Genomic DNA, 19,988 nt, shown 5'->3' with positions numbered 1-19,988 from the left:
GGACTGACCTTTTCTTGGTCAATTTATGTTTGCTTCCGTCGCTTACGCCACCTTGCATTTCGAGAGGCTGTATTCAACGTGCAAATCTATAAAGGAAATGGTATTCGGCGACTCCAAAATCCGGTCGTTGATCGGATTCAGCTTATGCGGTGGTTGGATTAAAAGGCTTTTTAGATAAGAAAAACGAGTGACACTTTTGTTTGTGCCACGACAAAGCTGTCCCACTGTTTGTAGACATTAAGACAGATTGTCCCAATATTTCATTTATGAACTACGGTTTTCGGGCTGTTTGAGTGACTGGCTCAAAATATCCACCTCAACTATTTATAGGCACTTGAGAAGAAACTTTTCAGCGCATTGAGTTACTTATATCGGTTTAACAACTTAAACTTCGGTCGAAACGGAGCTTCGAATTCAAAGAAGTTGAATTCATAACAATTATCGCACCTGCTGTGGGAGCCTGATAAAAAAAGCTACAAATATAGGTGAGATAAAAGAGTTTTTTTTTTTTTTAAGGCGAAACCGCAGATGTAAAAACATATTGCATACTCTACAAACAATTCGTTTCAATTAGTCATAGCTGTAAGTTACCATTAAAAGGGAAAATCATCACGAAAACATCTTCGTAAGAAAATTGATTTTTTTTAATCGCGACAAATGGAAAACTAGTTGCAAAACAAGTTCTGTGAATGTTATTTTCACGATTTTTACCCCGGAAATTAAGAACATCGAAATTATTGACGTTTGTCGTCTGACAGCCATTTAATTCAAATTTTCTGTAGATAGCCACTGGGCCATCTAGTTAACAATCTATATGTGTTTTCATTATTGGCTTTTCCGTCTGCCCTCACGAACCTTTTGTAGAACGTGATACATCGGCAAAACAAACTATCGAAGCAGGAAAAGACTTCAAACGGTTGAATTATGACGAAACAACGGAGAAATACACCTTTCCAGAATGTAGGTAAACTGAACCGCTGTTTCCAGTTTATTTCCAGCTAGATTGAGAAAAAAAATCTTTATCCAATATGGCGTATTCAAGTCGATACGTTTTAGGTTTCTCATTTTAAAGGTAAGTCGAAAAGGCTTTTAAATTTTCTGACAACATTAACATCAGTTTAAAGAAAAAAAAAAGGAAAAGAAGAGAAACTTTCTCTCTTGAAAAGAAAAGAAATTAAACAAGAAAAGCTTTGAGCATATTTTGAACAGACTTGAAAAACGCCTTGCGTAAGTATGACCAATTTCAGGGTGTACATTCATTTGTCCACCTTATTCAGTTGCTTTTTGTCTAGAAACCTTCTTGATTGTTAAAGAAGATTCCAAATCATAAATTCACGTGTTACCGCTCAGGAAATAGTTCAGTCCTGTTTTCTTGGATGAAAAATCGTGAAAGCCATGAAATTTTCAATCAGTTTAATAACAAATTATGCAAAAACTTAACAGGCATTTTATTCCATCAGCGGCCATTCGTGAAACGCTAATGAACTGATTGCCGATCAGTTGTTTATGTTGCGAGCAAAAACCGGAAAAAAATATCAGATTTGGACTGGATTTGATGAGCGATAAACGTTAGCGTTTTTATTATAAATCTTGACTGTTTCATTCCTGCGTTGAACCGCAGTTTTCTTTTAAGTTAGAAAATTAATATGTCCATAAACTAAGATAGATTAGATCGGATGGAAGCCTCAATTGCACTGTTGATAGTAAACCGCCGTGAAAAATTCTTCTGAACTTTGCTCTCACGCTTGATCCTGTAAGCTCGGTTTAATTTCCGTCGCTTCGGGGCAGGATTGATCAGCAAGAGATCAAATTTGTAAATTGTGTAAGATTTAAGAGCCTTTCCCCAGAGCTATTACATCTAATGCGATGTTTGTCGTTTTTTCGATACGAACTTCAAATCAGCAGTCTTAGCCGTCGACAAGCTGTCGCTTGGCAACTTCCTGGCGATTTGCTGGAACAAGCAAAACAAGGTTCCATTGGAAACCACGTCACACTGGAGGAAGTCATTTTTAAATAACTAGCGTGTTTAAAAACACGCCTAAGGCTTGAAAACGGTTGCTATACACAAACAATGTTCTCGCTGATTCCATGTTAATCAGATTGGAGTTTATTATTTTATTTGCAACATAAACTTTAACAATGAAGGACAGGTGATATACGCTCCTATAGAGTTTTTAGGATGTACCTTTCTACCATCGCTGAAGAACATTTCAAAATTGCGAGCAAATTACCCTGAAATTGTCATTAAATGGTAACATAATCACCAATACGTACATTTAGAGCACATTTGGAATTCGCAATGTTCGTAATTTGCCTTTGTAAACGACGCATTGTAAAGATAAAATAACAACCGTCAATGCTTTGAGAAATGGGAAAATCAATCCCTGAGTTCTATTTGTATAGTTTTGTTGAGTTCCGGAGTTAAATGCGTTCTTTAGATCGGCCGGAGAAAGCCCAGTTTAAAACACCGCTAATTTACAAATGGCCAGTTTCAATGGAAGAGAACGAGACCGGAAGGATTGCGGGTGAGCAAAGTTCAAAGCGTCCAACAAAAGTAGGACTGATTACAAATCCTGGCCCAGTTTATTTCTTAACTCGCCCAAACTTGGGCGAAGACAAGAACCTGAACTCAAGCGAACCTCTTTTTGCCAAAACTGAAAGTTTCAGAGGGCGGAAATTTTACATAAGGTAAACATTAGCATCAATTTGGACGTAAGTAGATTTCTGACGCACGTCACTCGTGAAGTATACCATATCTCTAAATAAAACACTGCTACGTTACGTGTTTTATGTTGACAAAACTGAAACTTTGTGAAACTGAAACGTAAAGGCCATTAAACTAGGTGCATGCAACAAAAATTCTGCATACTGCCAGGAGTTGAATTTCAGTGATGCTCTACCACTAAGCTTAAAGAGATTCGTGGGAACTAAGGTGACAAAAATCAAGCAGTATGCAGGATGTTTGTCACGTGAACCTAGTTTAAGGCATACATGGAAAAAGAAAATCCGCGTTCTCCCAACAGGAGTTGAACCTAAGACCTTCCGATTACTAGTTCAGATGCTCTACCACTGAGCTACAGGAGACTCGTGGGAACTAAGGCCATTAAACCAGGTTCATGTGACAAACATCCTGCATACTGCTTGATTTTTGTCATCTTAGTTCCCACGAATCTCTTTAAGCTTAGTGGTGGAGCATCACTGAAATTCAACTCCTGGCAGTATGCAGGATGTTTGTTGCCTGCACCTAGTTTAATGGCCTTAGCTCCCACAAGTCCCCTTCAACACGACTTCAAGGTATTTGCAAAATTCAAAAGAAGACGGTTAGAATTATGAAATTTTCTAAATATTTTTTTTTTTTTTTTTTTACCGTGAATGAAGCCTGCCCCTTAAATATAGACAGGTATCAAGGCTTCTATTTGTATCGTTAGGAGTACTGAATTCCTATCAGATAGCCTTATTTATTAAGGCTGGTTTTCACTAGCGACGGAGTCGGAGTCGGAGTCGTAAGCAGAGTCGTAAGAGCGCTTATGACCTAGTGAAAATCAAAAATCGGAGTCGTAAGCCGGCAGAGTCATAAGCGCGACGGAATCGGAGTCAGAAGAATCAGAACGTTTCCATTTTCTTCCGACTCCGCTTACGACTCCGTCGCTTACGTTCCGCTTAAGCAAAGCTGTTTTCACTAGATCATAAGCTCTACGCTTCTGATTACGACTCCGACTCCGACTCCGTCGCTAGAGAAAACCAGCCTTTTTGTTTTCTCACTATCGTGGAAATTTGCCTTTAGCTTTCACAAATTACTTTTCAGGGAATGATGCTATTCATACGTATACCGGCTGATACCAACTCTTCAACAAAATTATCGTAGTTATTCGATTAACCGCCTACCTTCGAATAAGCGCCCACCCGGAAAGCCCAAAAAGGTAATAAGCGCCCACCCCAACCCCCCTCCTAACAAAAAAACATTTCTGTACTAACCCAGCGTGAAGTAAGAGGAGCGTCAGTTGTGTTCCAAAATTGGTTTTAGATACGGTAGTCAATGAACTTTTTTATTGTTTATGTTAGATTTTGAACTTCGTTTTGTCTTGTTGAAGCGAAATAAACTTGTTATACCTTGTTTCGTTATTCTCTAAAAATGTCCTCCCTTGATGAAAATGTTGGGAAAATAATAAGCACCCACCTCGAATCCGCGCCACAATCATGGGCCCAAAATTAAATAAGCGCCCCGGGCGGTAAATGGAATAAAAACGGTACACACAAGCTACAAAAAATTAATTCAATTAATTATAGAGGAGCAAGATCTTGAACAGCTTGCCAACCAAATTAAAGGGCAATCATATACCACACAAGTGAATAGTACTTTTCGCGCGCTGTGATTGGCTAGCTCGGAGGTGATCAACCAAGTACTATTCACCTCCGAGCAGCCAAAGAGAAACAAGATGGCCTCCCGTTTCGCCACGGTTACTTAAGAGGAAATTTTTTCGATAAACGAGGCAGCTGTTAAAAAAATACATAAGTGGCAACAAAGTTTGATTTGACGGCATTAAGCGGTAAGTTGTTTAATCTTTTCAACCTCATATTTTAAGGCGAAAAATGAAAATACAATTCCTTGTTTACGAAAACTGCCGAGTACTAAAATTACAATGAAAGCAATTAAACATCTAATATTTTTCAGCATGGTTTCAACAACAGACGAATTTCACAGAAAAATTGAGGAAATGACCCTGTAGGAACTAAGCAAGTGTCTCCAAAAGTTTTATTTGTCTGCAAGAAAGCGAGACGGAACTTTGTCGGTACATTGTCGACCAGAAATAGAATAATTTTTTGGTCCACTAGTTATTCGGCTTGTGCGGTATATACTAAAACAATTATTCACGTACTCAGTGTCGGTGAAAGTGATGGATAATTAACTCGCCGGTAAATATCCATCTCTATTCACCTCCGCTTCGGTAAATAATTGTTAAGTATATTTTAAAACAGAAGTGAAACGATTTGTTCGACAAGAGTATGATTTCTACCTTAAAGAAACGAAAGAAAAAGTAGGTACTCTTTAATAACAAATAATATTTGACAAATTATATTGTTACATTCCAATAAAATAACGCCACCATGATTACCATAATTATTGTATAATATCACCGGGGAGATCTCCTTACAGGAACTCTAACAAGCTTGCAGAGGTCTTCCTGCTACTAGGCAATTTTTGAGAAAGCTTTGAGTGGCAAAAAATGAAATAAAAAATACATCTTGTGCGCTGGATATCAAGTTTTGGGTGTTAACGTGATCGACTAACGACAATTAACGAACTGATATCCAGCCCTTTTGTATACAGCCTTGTTTCAATGTTTGATCGCTCAAATTTGCGCATGTCTCATATGGTCGCTTGGCAACTCGAGCGTTCGTCAGCGTCTGAGCAACCGCCTTTAAACGATCGATTTCAACCATTTTGATCTGAAATTCTGCAAAACTGACGGGTATGCATTTTACAGAAACGGGTATGGATTCTAGAAAGCAGGTCCGGCTGAAAATGGGTATGAATTTTTAGAGGCCAGGCCCCGGTTGTTCAACGAAAGGCAGTGGGTGAATCCGCACTGCCTGGCGGATAAAATGTACTCCAACCTGATACATTTTATTCGCAGGATAGCGACTTATCCGCTTTTTGAACAACTAGGGCCAGGTCTGAAAAGGGATTCCGAGAAATTTCATATTTTGGTCTTAAAAAGGGTTAGGATTTGAAGAACCGAGTCGCATACTCCCTCCCCCTCCTCCCCCCCCCTTCCCCACCCAAATAATAATAATAATAATAATAATAATAATAATAATAATAATAATAATAATAATAATAATAATAATAATAATGGACATTAGGCGTTTTATTATACTTTTTTTTAAGTGTTTCCATCGCGAGGAACAGAAGTTTTAGTATTAAGATTGAGGATTTTATGGATAGTAAATAGTTTTAGAATTTAATTACTAGGATTTTTATGATTAGGAGTTGGGATTTTAATTGTAAGGACTTTGGTCGTTGCATTGATTGGCCACGGCTGGCCGCCCAATCATTGTTTAGGATATCTGGGCATCCAGAAGTTTTTACTGCCATAATAATAATAATAATAATAATAATAATAATAATAATAATAATAATAATAATAATAATAATAATAATAATAATAATAATAATAATAATAATTAATCCGAGGCCGGTAACCGCCAGGGTAAAATTCTAAGGTGTAAAAACTAGTGTTTGATCAATAATTTCCTGTCGAGTGCTGCTCTGATTATACTGTAGGCACTTTTATTTATCGTTAACCTTTTGCGTATGTGGAAAGAAGAACTGTTTAGAGGTTAGCACTCTCCGATTGTGGTGTTTGTATCCCCCTATGTTTCAGATATCAGTTTGCAAAATAAAATTCCTATTTCTTTTCATATTTTAACTTTGCTTGTCTTATGATTCTATTTCTGTGTTCTTCAATCGTCAGGGCGCCCTGGGACTCCAACATCAGCTGAACTGAGAAAAAAGTAAACCCACGCTTTAAGCTTAAACGCAAGCACCAGCAGCTATCCGAGAGAAACATGGATACCACGCCAACAGCACTAACAAGCACGACACAGGCAACTGGTATCGAAGATGATTCAGGACCGGTTCCCAAGCCAGGCCTGGGTGGCTTTGTGGCATATGTATTAGTTATGACAGCAATTTTGGCGGTGGGTTTCGCCGGTAATCTTTTCACAATAATGGTGTTGCGGTGCCGAGAACATAAAAACAAGATCATCACCCCTCTGATGATTAACCTGGCTTTTGCGGATATCATCATCATCGTCTTCGGCTATCCAGTGATCGTCGTTTCTAATTTCACCAAGCACAGCGTCCGAGAAAGCCGCCCGCTGTGCGTGTGGTCAGGATTCATAAACGGTTCTGTTGGGATCGCTTCTATCGCCAACTTAACAATGATGAGCCTTGTGATGTTCAGCAACTTTAACAAAGTTGGGACCACTAGACGCGTCCCAGCGGTAAAAATGGCGGCCATGATTTTGTTCACGTGGTTGTACGGGGTGATCGCCATGGTCCCGCCCTTGGTGGGCTGGAACGAGTTCGTACCAGGTGCCTCTGGGATAAGCTGCTGTCCTAATTGGTCGCCTAAAACAACGGCAGCAGTGGCCTACAATGTGCTGTTGGTTTTTGTAGGCTTTATTTTCCCACTCGCTGTCATCTTGTGCTGCTATTATAAGATTTATAGGTTAGTTCACGCATGCGTACAAACTTTATTCCTTATTGAGAACATTTTGGTCAAGCTTTTCTCATGATTCTTGTCCAAACTTACAGTGTAGAATAATTATAAAAGGATCCCCGGCAAGACGCTTTCTCACATTTCTTGCAGCAAAGTCTTGTTAGGTTCTCTTTGGATTTAATCGTCAATTGTCGATAGCTAATTGTGACGGTGAATCCACAGAACTCGAACGCTGTGATTTGACTTTGATAAGTTAATTATACCGTCGCGACCATCATGATTTGACTTTGATAAGTTAATTATACCGTCGCGACCATCATGATTTGACTTTGATAAGTTAATTATACCGTCGCGACCATCAGATCAAAACGGTTCGTATTTTTTGCCGTCGATCGGTCGTATGAACACGCGCAGTCTGGAGCGAGCGAGGAAAGTGAGACTGGCTGCTAGCTCACTCATGAGAACCCACGCTTTTGACGCTTTCTACTTCACGAGTTCGCGCTTATGGTGATTTGCTTTTTCCTCTGTAAATTTTAAGATGAATAAAAACTGTCGAGCAGTCTACACCAGAAAACCACAAGTGAGAAGAGCAATGGGCCCTTTGGGACAATAGTGAAAAATCTACCATGCTGGATGGCATGTGAAGCAATGGAGTGTTTTCATATGACGTCACAACAGCCACGTTGGTGTCCCAAAACAAAGAAATGGCGGCCATGTTGGTGTCCCAAACTAAACCTCTGGGAATTGAACTCTGTTTTTATGCAAATACCTTCTTTTGTTTCAGTAAACCAATATGGCCAGTAGTCACGTGAATGAAAACACTCTATAGGATAAAACTAAAGATACCAGCCATTCAACAGCCATTCAGATGTGATACCCTCGTTTCTTTTTGTCTATCTCACTGCATGTGCCTCTTGTCATCCGGCATGGCGGATTTATGCTATGTGACCAAGGCTCCGTCCATTCTAATTCGGAAATTTTTGAAAACTGAATGTTTGTATCGCCCCATGAAAAGTTGTTTTTCACAGGCAGTAGCCTTCCTACATCGTTTTCGTCGTTCGGCACTTAAGAAAACGAGACTTTTTCATCGCATTTTTTCTTCACCCATAGCGGGTTGACAATAGAGAGATTTAGAATCCCGTTTACGGCAAACGTGAGATTCACGTTTATGTTTTCTTGAGAAAATAAGTACACAGATAAGAATAGTGTAAAATAATTCTGATTTTTGATGCTAACTCAAAACTACTCAACTTTAATGAGGAACTAAAAACAGCGAGCGGCTAATAATAGGTAAACATGCATTTCTGACAAACGAAGAGACCTTTTCCTTCAACCAAGTTTTTTTGTTCTATTTTCCTTTTAGGTTTATTCACACTCAGCAACCCGTGACAGGAAATGCCTCAATTCAAGCCAGTCGAAAAAGATCGGAAATTAAAATCGTGCGCATGATAGCCTTGGCTATTGCCGCTTTCGTGCTGAGCTGGTCACCATATTGTTTTGTGAGCATTATCGCTACCATCCGGGGCTCTACGGTGCTGACCCCAGGCGAGGCGGAAATCCCGGATTTACTGGCCAAGGCCTCGGTCATCTACAATCCTATAGTCTACACCATAATGAACGACAGGTTTCGTAAGACCCTGTTGCGCATCATCCCTTGCAAGAGATGCTTCAATGGAGACATTAACCCGGTAACAGATTCTGCACCGAATCCAGAATCACAAGAGAGGAGCAGCAAAACTGAGAGAAGAGCTTCAGACCGCAAAGAAAGTACCCTCTAATAGTTAAGAGAATTCTTTCATCACAAGCGCTTTTCACCAAGCAGGTGTTGGGACAGCCCCGTGAACAAGACTCCTTACACTTTGCTCACGAGTGGTTTTCTACCAGTTGTGATCAAGCCTTTGACTGGGTTAGAACTACGTTGCAATAAGGCTGTTTTAAAGTGAGGACCCCAAATTAATCTCAATTTTTAGGATAAATTAAGCCTGACAGTACATGGGTTAAACGGTTAACAAAAAAATTATTAAGAAAATATTTACCCCAAATCACAGTGTTTTAAATTTAAAGTATTTGTGATTGTATTATATAGTGCATGGCTTAAGTCACACAATGTCCGCTGTAGCTTCTCATGGACTTTCTGATTTACTGAAAGAATGTATTTCTCTTCATAAAACAAAACACGCCTGGGAATTCAGTGACTGGCGAGCCACTCCCCAATTTTACTTTCAGAGCAAAACTGAGGTCCGTAGAGCCGAAGCGCCGAGATACATCGTTTCAGGATTAGAAGCAAGTAGAGGAAGGGCTAGATCCGCCACTGCTAGTACAGGCAAAACCTGCCAGTGCATGCTTATTCGGTTAACTTGGCATCAGACGGTTGCATGTCCTTACAGATAAATTCGATTTGGCTTGATTGGCTCATTCTGACAATTCGCATCGAAAATAGTCATGGGCATGATCTCTTGTGTCGCTGTTCGTTTTGTTATGCACGGGGTCACAAAGAGAAATTTTTAGATTTTAAGGTAAGGGAAGAAGAAACCATGAACTGTGACCATCCAAGAGAAACCTTTACTCAGCAAAGTTTGTCCTCCGGTAACGGTTATAACAGCCTAGCTATACAAGGTGATTTTAGTCCATGGAGGAAATCCTTAAGTTTAACCATTCAGATGACAGCTGTTGTGCAAAAGCTCCTGTGGTACTGTTTGCTAGTTCCACTGGCCATTACTTGTGGGGTGTTTCCCCTATAATCAAATAACGAAAACGACAAATGAACGCTAGCCAACGGTTAACAAAAACGATCGAAGGCTTTAGTGCAAGCTGATCATTAGCCAGTCTGACTCGGGTATAGTATTACTTATGGCGTTTAAAGCCATCGTAGACTTTCATAATGAAAAAAAAAATTACGTTTCACAGGGAGTTAAATTCTTAACTCCCATTTCATAGGCGTTTATTGTGAAAAATCGCAGCTCACGGCGACTGAGCAATATTAATCAGGATTCATGTCACGCGACAAAATAGTCATTTCACATTTCTGTGAAATAAAGGCCTTTCACGGATAACGAGAACACCTTCTACCAGCCCCATAACTTTATCCAAAGTCGCCATCCGGCGGGTAAACTTATTCCCAGGGGTTCTTCTTCTCCCTCGGGGAGCGTCGAACTAGGAATGGTTTGTGTGAAAATCAAAGTGTCTAATAATAGTTATTCATTTGGCACTTTGATTTTCCATCAAGGAAACTTCTTTGTTTGTACAAGTGCCACGTAGCACATGACCTTTTCGGTTCATAATTATTCGGGTTTGTGTTTGTGTTGGTGCCGCCATAGGCACGCGTCATAACGGGTACTAAAAATTATACCTGATGAATAGCGCTTTATTCACTGAACTACGTTATCTGCTATTTGAACAACTAGGGCCTTGACGATAAGTCGGTTCATAATCAAAGAGAAGAAGTGTAGGGCGTTTCACTTGAGTATTAAAAGACATCTAGATAAATAATAAAATCAGCTTCCGTTTGAACAAGTGATTTCAGTGCTGCCGTTCTATCCATAGGTCCCGGGTTCATATTTTCTACGCTGCCATTAGCCAGCAAGGTTCTCGAATTCAATTCCGCATGCCTTGTAAATAATAGATAAAGCTGGATATATGTACGATTTAATACTAACTTAAGTCTTTCCGTCCAAAGTTCAAATATATGAATTTCAATAAGTTTGTTGTGTTCTCATATTATACTAAGCTACCGTATTTATTCGATTAACCGCCCACCTTCGAATAAGCGTCCACCACCCTGAAGCGCAAGAAGTTAATGAGCGCCCACCCTCAAATAAGGGCCCACCCCACCCCCATCCCCACAAAAAAAATTTTGTACCAGCCCAGCGTGAAATAAAAAGAGCGTTGGTTGTGTTCCAAAATTGATTTTAGATACGGTAGTCAATGAACTTTTATTCTTTTTTATGGCTTGTTTATGTTAGCTTTTGCACTTTGTTTTGTCTTGTCGAAGAGAAATGAACTTGTTATCCCTTGTTTTGTTATTCGCTAGAAATGTCCTCGCTTGCTGAAAATGTTGGGAAAATAATAAGCGCCCACCCTCATTGGCCCAAAATTAAAAAAGCGCCCAGGGCGGTAGTCATCGAATAAACACGGTAAGTTAATAGTCAAACCAAGAAAGCATATATTAAAAGCGGCCTATATCATTGTCTGAGTTTATAAAAGTTAGTGCCCACACTAAAATACTGTGAAGTTTTGAATGCGATAAAAATTTGATGGTTGTTAGTAGATTCGGAATTCGAGAGTTAGGTACCATCCTTCCAAAGTTGAATGAACCGCCTTGAAGGTAAGAAAATGGCCTAACCAGACAACCCTGCAATTGTCAGGAATTCAGTCATAGACTGCAAATGGCTAGAATAAACTATATTATTATATTATTAATTAAACCCTAGCTCCTGCTATTTCTTTGTGACAAGAGCGATTAGACTGTTCACAGTTCCCTATTTTATTCTGTGGGATTTTCCAGACTTGTACGCTTCGATCGAACTGCGGCGCGCGCGCTATCTTGGATTGTAAGGCGGCGAGCGCAACCGAGGGAGAGTGTCAAAGGGGGCCCAAGGTTGCGCTCGCCTTTACAAACCAGGATGGCGGCAGTACGAAGCGTAGGAGACTCTAGACTGCAAGCAGTCCCTTTCTGGTCAGTAGAGAGGGTGCGCTCACATTGCAGCGAGACTGGAGCGAGGAGAAATAAATGAGAAGAGACTGGGTCTCCCCAAGCCCCCCTACGCTCATTCCCGCCAGTTTTTATCGCACTGCGCTCAGCTATTTCACTCGACCTCTCGACTATCCAGAAAGGGACTGCTTGCAGTCTAACGAGACTCAAAAATCCCACGGCAGCAAAATAGGGGACTGTGAACAGTCTAAATAGTGATTGAAAATTTCTTATCAGTAATAGTTTAAAACTGGGCATCCAATGGTTCATTTTGTTAGTGATCGTCGGTGGCTTGAAAATTCAGGGAACAAGATCATTTCGTTCTCTTACATTTTCGGCAATTTAAATTAAAATTTTCAGCCAAAGAATCCAAAAAGCGAAAGGTATGTACGATGATGTTTATTATGTACAATGGGAAGATGCTAGAATTATCTGTAGAGAAAGCAATCGGTCTCAGGGGAGGCGGAAAGAGGGATGGCTTGCGGAGTAAACGAGCAACAAAAAAAGAGACAATAGACAGAATCGCGTTTACGGCAAACGGCAATTGTGAAATTCCTGCTTACGTCTCTTTTTTCGAAAAAAATGAGTACATAGATGAGAATAGTGTAAAATAATTCTGGCCTTTGATGTTAACGCAAAACAACTCAGTTTTACTGAGAAACTGAAAACAGCGAGTGGAAAATAAGGACAAACGTGGTCAATTCTGCTGTAAACGTAATCTCTATTGAGAAAGTGTTCCAAGAAGTTTCCGAGCCACTGATAAACAGGTGTTAACTAACAAAGACTCGCTCATTGTTGTTAGAAAAAGGCAAAAGATCCCTTCGAGCGCCGAAACGAACCGTTGGTGAACACCCGGTTTAATTTTACCTCCATTGGCTCAACCAAAATTTGTCCCGGTGTGAACGACATCTTGAGCTGTCGGACTGCGATTCATGGCTTGGCATCGCGAACGGCGAAGATTTATGAGGTTTGTCCACGTTGTTGTCGACTGCAGGCACGCTCGTGGCTGACCAGACCGATGCGGGAGAGACAGTGTCTGCAGGGAAAATGAGTAATGCCTGGTGTGGTGGTGGAGGCGGCGCGGGACTTCCTCCTTCTCTCTCTTGTCTTTGAGTGAGCTTCTTCTGTCCGCTTCGAACTGGGCAGCAGTTTGGTGGATTGTGTGGCGCCAGGCCACACGATCAGCAGCAAGGTCAGACCACTGCTTGTGGTCGATGTTGCAGGTAGTAAGCGAATTTTTCAGGTTGTCCTTGAATCGGACAGCTGTTCATCGGACTGCGATTAATTAACAGCTGAGTAAACGTAAAATTAATGATGGAGGTGATATGTGTAACAACTGGTGATCGAATACTATTGGTTGGTTTATTCATTTTCCCTATTACCATTTGCATAAATAACAGAAAGTTGGAAATTATTTGAAACGTAAAATTATCAATGGGCCATGAAGTCTCACGAAAAGAAAACTTCGTGGACCGCAATAGTACTTACATGTGAAAACACGAAAACCGCACTCGCTTTTCAGAAAGGTAAGATTCAGCGCCAGGCACGGTTAGTAAGAATTGTTCACCGCCACAGAATTTTGTTGTGATTTATGCTGATAATGAACCCAGTTATCCCATAATTTATTGTCTGTTGACTGATACACACCGTAAGAGCTTTATTTATTCAAAATGATACTGAGTCAGTATTCATACCACCCATAATATTATCTTTCTAAGAAACTTAAAAACGCTTTTACTGTGGAAAAGAGTGCATTTTTAGCGATTATTGCGTGCAGCATGTTGCGTTTGCTTGTCCACCATGTTTTGGCTTTTATGCGATGATTTTGCATGGTGTAGCGTGTTCACTGCATAAATTATTCCTTCATTGACTCGTTCAACAACTCGATTTTAATTCACTCGATGAGAGAGAGGAGAGAGCCAAACGAGCTCTGCACGGCTTTCTCTATCATTTAAGCTTTATACCCTTTTGAGAACCGACAAGGCAATGCTTTGTGATAGTGAATTAGAAAAATTTTAGTCATGTTACTTTTGGTTTTTTGAGGGAGGGAAATGACTTCCAGAATGTTATTTGTTTTTCTTTCTTTTTTGATTGTTCTGTCTAATATCAATTCATTTTCAATTCGGCACGATCGAAAATGCATGTTTAAAATTTTCCTTCCTAGGGGAACTAGGGTAGTCGGCGTGTCCGACTTTGAGTTGAGGTCGGTGGAATTCAGTCAATCGCGGTATAACATCGACTTCTTGAGGGTGATGTGTGTGTATAGGCAGATTATAAAAAAGTCCAACAAAAAAGATCGCAGTATGGTGATGTCGAGTTTTGGATAATACAAAGAAATCCCGAAATTCGCTTTGAGCGCAAAAGCGAAAAGAAAAGCAATCACTTGGTACCTCTGATCATGACTTGGGACCGGTGTCTTGGCAACTGGCCTTTAAAACAGCAATGTTATAGAACGTGTTTGAGGGAGACAATAGGAGGTTTGCTTCCAGGTATTAAAATTTAAGAAGTAAACCTCTTAATTCTCGCGATATTTTTTAAAAATGTTTAAAATGCGAAAAAAAAAAGCTAGACCTTCATCATATCAAAAACTAACGAGTTTTTGTTTTCTCTGAAATTGCCGAATTACACCCTGCGAAAAGTGGGTCTATCGATTTTGTAAATTAAACGCGCCAGTCTCACTGACAAATTATGCATTAGTCTGATCGGTTTTTCAGAAGAACAATTAAAACAATTATTCCACTTGCTTGTTAGACATGAGATGAAAGATAGCCAACGAGGCGTGTAGCGCCGAGTTGGCTGTAATCATCACTTATAATCCATCAAATATTTTCGCTCGCGCGCGATTGGTCTAAAAGGCTCACGTGACCGAATATCCCTCAGCTAAAACTGGGGAATGTCCGACGATATTCCTCAAGTGATATTCTCCAATTTCAAAAACTGCAAGGCGCGTCTTGTTTACAATTAAAATTAATGTCAAGATGGGGGAACGGTTTGCTTTTGTGACAGAAGGAGAGCTAAACCTGCTGGTCGATAAAGCAGTATCAGAAAACAACATACGCTCGAAACGTTTTTGACGGTAAACTATGCTTAAACAAAATGTTCAAAAACTCAAGCTCGTTGCTACATGTTGCGAAAAATATTTGAAGGATAATAAGCACAATAGCCTCCATTTGGCTTTAAAAATATGCTCAGATATTTGTCCTTGGACATTATCTGCTCCTCGAAGCTCACAGTTTTCCTCGAGCTTCGCTCTCGGAAAACTGTTCGCTTCTCGGAACAGATAATGTCCGCGGACAAATATCTGAGCATATTTTCGCGCCAAATGGAGATTATTGTTTATATATCCAACAAGCGCGAGCGGAATAATCCTTTATTAAAAACAATCAAGAAATACTGTCAGATCTGCTCATTTCGCTTTGCAAGAACAACCAGAAGACAATTGATGTCCCAAGAGGAGCCCCATGTGAGTTGCACTGCTTGCCCGACTTCAGGCTCAAAATATGCCATCACAATTATTCAGTTGCGCATTTTCCCTAGCAGTATGCAGGATGTTTGTCCCATGAACCTAGTTTAATGACCTTAGCTCCCACTCGTCTCCTGTAGCTCAGTGGTAGAGCATCCGAACTAGTTATCGGAAGGTCATAGGTTTGACTCCTGATAGGAGCACTCGGATTCCCTTTTTCTAGTATGCCAGTATCACTCACTGAATAATACATCATTCTCAAAACCTGGATGTTATCGCCCACTAACTGTAACATTGAATTTTCTTTGCCAGAACTCGAAATACACCAAAGTAAAGGGTTTATTGGCAAAGATGTTCTGATTTTAACCCTGGAAGATCCCAAAGGAGGGGTTGGAAGTGGCGGAGCAACGCTGAATGCTTTACTTGTGGTCACAGAGCATCTAAGTGCAAAAGCTGGTTTTCGGGTCAGTATAAGAGTCTGCTTCTCGATTTTGATAAGTTTTTAACAACTTTTTTGATGAGAACATATCCTGAAAAATATTGATTTATTTTCGACTTAAACACGAGAAGAGAGAAAGGCTAAGTAACTGAAACTTATACATACTAGTTATGCAATGCTTTCGAGTGTTATACCGTGAAATATCCCACGACTGAGTGAAGAAAAATCAAATCACGAGTGGGATATCCACGGTATACCACGAGAAAGCACTGCATAACTAACTTATCCCAAGCCACTCATTGAATTAACTTTCCTGTACGGCGTCTGGTTCCAGAAATTCAAAATTAAGGTCAAAACTGGGGTATTCTTCTTCCATGATTTAGTTGAAGAGAGTAATGTTTTCTGAATGAAAATTTTTACCTCTCGCAGGTTCTTCAATTGATCTTTCGACGGGAAAAATTTGTAAGCCGCGAGGAACGCCGGGATGTTTTCGGGAAATACTACCCATTGCATACCGCATAATATGCAACGGATTTCTAGCTTTCTGATTGGCTGTATTCTCCATGGCATGGGATAAATCATTTCACATTACAAAGTGAGATTGACCGCTTTAGATACACAAGCATCAGCAATGCCAATTGGTATAGATTTTAGAGAATGGGTATAGAAATATTCTAATCGGAAACAGGGTCACGATTTGAGAGATAGGCGACATATCCTCACCAGAAATTCCAATTAAAAAAGGGGAATTTCCACTCCACACCATAAACTGTTGAACAAACATCTTTTACTTATTTGACAACTTTCGGGTTGCTTTTGTTAGGTTGTAACTGAAAGTGTTTTGGAGAATGCAAGAATCCTCATTATGCATATGGTATGTAACTATGCTTTTACACTCCTAAAACTATGTGGCCACTTGCTATCTTGGAAGAAGATAGATGGCCAGGAACACAGGACAAACAGGGGGGATCTGGGAGAGAAGATGGCGGGAGCCACGGTAGAGTGTGAATTGTGAAAGAAAAGATAGTGGGAAAAAAAGATGAAAAAAGAAAGAACGAGTAAAAGGAGGCAAAGGACTGGGATTGAGGTTAACGAGGGTTTTACTGAGATATATTGACATTTGTTGACAAGACAAATGCAGAAAAGAATGGCGAGAACTGTCACTTGACTACAGGAACATGTGAACCTGTAAAATAACATTTTTAGGGAACAGGAAAGGGGAGAAACGGGAAAACATGTCACAACTCCTGCCACCATGTAACATCTTACTCCATGCCCTGACCCCTTTACCCCAACTACTCTAGAATTGCAACACCCCTTTCTATCAGGTTTCTGCCCCCTACGTCTCAATGAGTTAGTTGTCAATAGCGCTGAATTACTCCCAAGGATAGACTTTCATCTTTTTAGTCCCAGTTCAGTAGTTTCAATTGTTGCTCAAGGAGGAGAAGACTGAGAGATCGACCAAACAGCAATCTTGCCGCTACCAGCTCCACCTCCCACCCTTTTCTTACCCACCTAATGTAGACATTTTTTCTCCGTTTTCCTGGTTTTGTACCTTTAGCCCTGCCTCCTACAATCTGCGGTGATGATTTGTGCCATTAGGACTTGCAAACAAAGTGCTATTAACCGTGAGAAGAAATCAGTTATTGATCACTCTTGGCGATTAAAAATCAGAGCAAAATGGAAGTTGCCAACAAAGCTTCTACGTTGTCCTTTCAGCTGAGTTGTCCTTTATTCTGAAATGCAATGTATTTCCTTCACAGGGTAACAATTTTCCGTTCAGCTCTTGTGGAAGATTCTTCAATCTTCTACCGGCAAAACACACAGAAGAACCAAAAGAGAATCTTTGTGATTCTCTAGTCTCAAATTTTGACTATGTGCTTCACATTTTGACAGAAACGGTAAGTATTTTGAATTGAGGTTCCGCAAATACCTGCTGGCCATAATTTTCTCGAGTACAACTAAAAATGTGGTTTCGAACGGTTTTCAATTCGTGTTTGTTTTTCTTTTACTGTACAAAGCTTGGTGATTGGTTGACAGGCTCGTGCCGCTTTCTCAACTGACAATGAAAAGCAAAACTAAAACTTACATGCAATTGCCTTAAATTCTGATTTATTCATTGTACTGTTTGAGTCTTTTGTGATTGGCCAGAGTAACTACTTTGGTTTTGGTTTTACGACATTAAATTGAAAACCACCTCAAGAGGCTAGTGGGTCTTATTTTTTAGCTGGATTTTGAAGCCAAAATTGATGGGAAAATAGTATTACCGGATTGCAGTCCTACCATAAAAAGGAAAAATACGCTTCCTATCTCTGATCAAAATGGCTGCAAATAATAATTTTTAAAACTAAACCTCTGACACATATTTATATCTACAGCTTTATTACTGGTACAGGCAGTACCCCCAGTACCATTACTGATATTAAAACTACTAGTTACACCAGTATATTTGACAAGGCGCAGAGGAGTTCAAATCTGACCGTAATTCCGGCAAAACTAGCCCAGTGGTAGCACAAATCGAATCATTTGTTGATTGAAATATGTGAACGTTACCAAACAAAAAAAATTGAAAAATGAAAAAAGAAAAATATGGGATCTTGTTACACGTCTATTGAAAAAGACAGAGGCCAGCAATGCATGGTTTTCTGCGGAGAAATTATCGGGCGACATTTTCAATGAGGCACGAAGTGCCGAACTATTTTCATCGCCAGTCATACACCCACAGTCATTGAAGGTTTGCGCCGGCTTGCGGATAATATTTCAACGCGGGTAACAAGATCGCATGAAGCTTTGACGCCAGGTTCATTTGATGCAACAAATTCAAATTCCCACTGCAATTACCCTTTGAATTTGACTCCTCTGTACCCGCTGGTTATGTTTTGTTTCCTTCATTAGGAAACTAATGACACGTTTAACTGATGGATTTGTACCGTTGTAGTTATCAGTGAATGCCCCTCCAGGTGTGTGGATTTGCAGTGCAGATATGATACCATCAATTGCTCCAGACCTAAGTATGTCATTGCTAGTTAAAGTTACCCAATAAACCTAGCCCTCTCTTCTTAGTCACGCTGCCAGTAACATATATATCATTGCATCATTGCGGTCGAGTCTGTAGCAACTTTTGTCGTGAGCGAAAAGCTTGGAGAGAGAGGGGGGGTACAGTTTGGAATCTGGGTGGGGTTTGCTACCCAGAGATTATGAAAACAATATTTTTTAATAGGATTACAGTATTGTTATGTAGGAATCTGATGCAAGAAACCATTCATCCATGCAGAACAAAAAACATTAATTTTTGACACTTTTTTAATCTCGTGGTTGCCATGACGACCACGAGACTGTTGCTACATCAGCACATTCCCGGGATTCTTACAAAGGACTTTCGTGTACTAGTTTCGTCAATGCTCGATCGAGAAAAACTTTGCTGTGTAACATGGGTTTATTAAAATTCTGCTCTTAGTGGTTAAAGCTGACCAGTTACCATAACCAAAAAGAAAGGTTAAAATGTGAATCTGAGGTAACCGTATTTTTCTAAAATGGTAACGTGGTTTCAATTTCCCACTCCAGAAAATACGGGGAGACTGGTACAAGTGAGGAATTATGGGATCGTTTGAGTGGGGAATACTCTTTTAGGTCAAAACTATTTACCAAGCGCTACGCTACCCTCCCCCCCCCCCCCCCACCTCAAAATAAAGGCCGAGAAATGCATTTATTTTATTGGTGGGATATCCATCCGTCTACCCAAATTTTCCCACAATCCCTTATTCGCCTCGTTCCAGTATTTTCACAGTTTCTGGAGTGGGGAATTGTTAAATTGAAATATGCTGACGCTTTTCTATGACTCAGTTTCACAATCAGCAAACTATTGTTTATGAGAGTACTGAACCGTCTCTTTGGGTTTGAGCCATTGCTGGATTGACTCACTAACTTGTTCGTTTATCCACCGATGATTTCACCCTAGACAAATAGCGTTTGATTACATATTTTTGCACTGGAGTGTGCTCTTAATTAGAAGGAACGTTTGGTTTGTTGTATTGTTAACGCAAAATATATTTAAATTGATGTTCAACCACGAGATTTTATCAATGGCCTATTATTTCAAACCTATAACCCCCAAAAATCCATATCCTTTGCCGGCATATCAAATGGCTAAAATACCTTTTCCTTTGTTGT

At 40.0% G+C, this 19,988-nt stretch overlaps 1 protein-coding gene and 1 pseudogene across 8 annotated transcripts in view; both read left to right on the top strand.

The window, feature by feature from the left end:
- The window catches only part of LOC146462424 (rhodopsin, GQ-coupled-like), a 37,426-nt gene extending 26,501 nt beyond the window's left edge, over nucleotides 1–10,925 (top strand). For 7 of the 8 annotated variants that reach the window (XM_085085653.1, XM_085085651.1, XM_085085652.1 and 4 more), the window contains 2 exons: nucleotides 6,477–7,235; nucleotides 8,590–10,925. In XM_085085653.1, the coding sequence (XP_084941779.1) occupies nucleotides 6,571–7,235; nucleotides 8,590–9,004 (1,080 nt within the window). In that variant the 5' untranslated portion in view covers nucleotides 6,477–6,570 and the 3' untranslated portion in view covers nucleotides 9,005–10,925. Of the gene's footprint in view, nucleotides 1–840; nucleotides 961–6,476; nucleotides 7,236–8,589 lie in introns of those variants that run through there. The other variant, XM_085085655.1, reaches the window with a different exon arrangement.
- A 2,432-nt stretch (nucleotides 10,926–13,357) lies between these two features.
- The window catches only part of LOC146462422 (L-fucose kinase-like), a 33,256-nt pseudogene continuing 26,625 nt past the window's right edge, over nucleotides 13,358–19,988 (top strand).

Source organism: Pavona decussata, unplaced genomic scaffold (assembly GCF_977016875.1).
Source record: "Pavona decussata unplaced genomic scaffold, jaPavDecu1.1 SCAFFOLD_188, whole genome shotgun sequence".
In the NCBI taxonomy this organism is placed as follows: Eukaryota; Metazoa; Cnidaria; class Anthozoa; order Scleractinia; family Agariciidae; genus Pavona; species Pavona decussata.
This window is presented reverse-complemented; position numbering and strand designations above follow the sequence as displayed.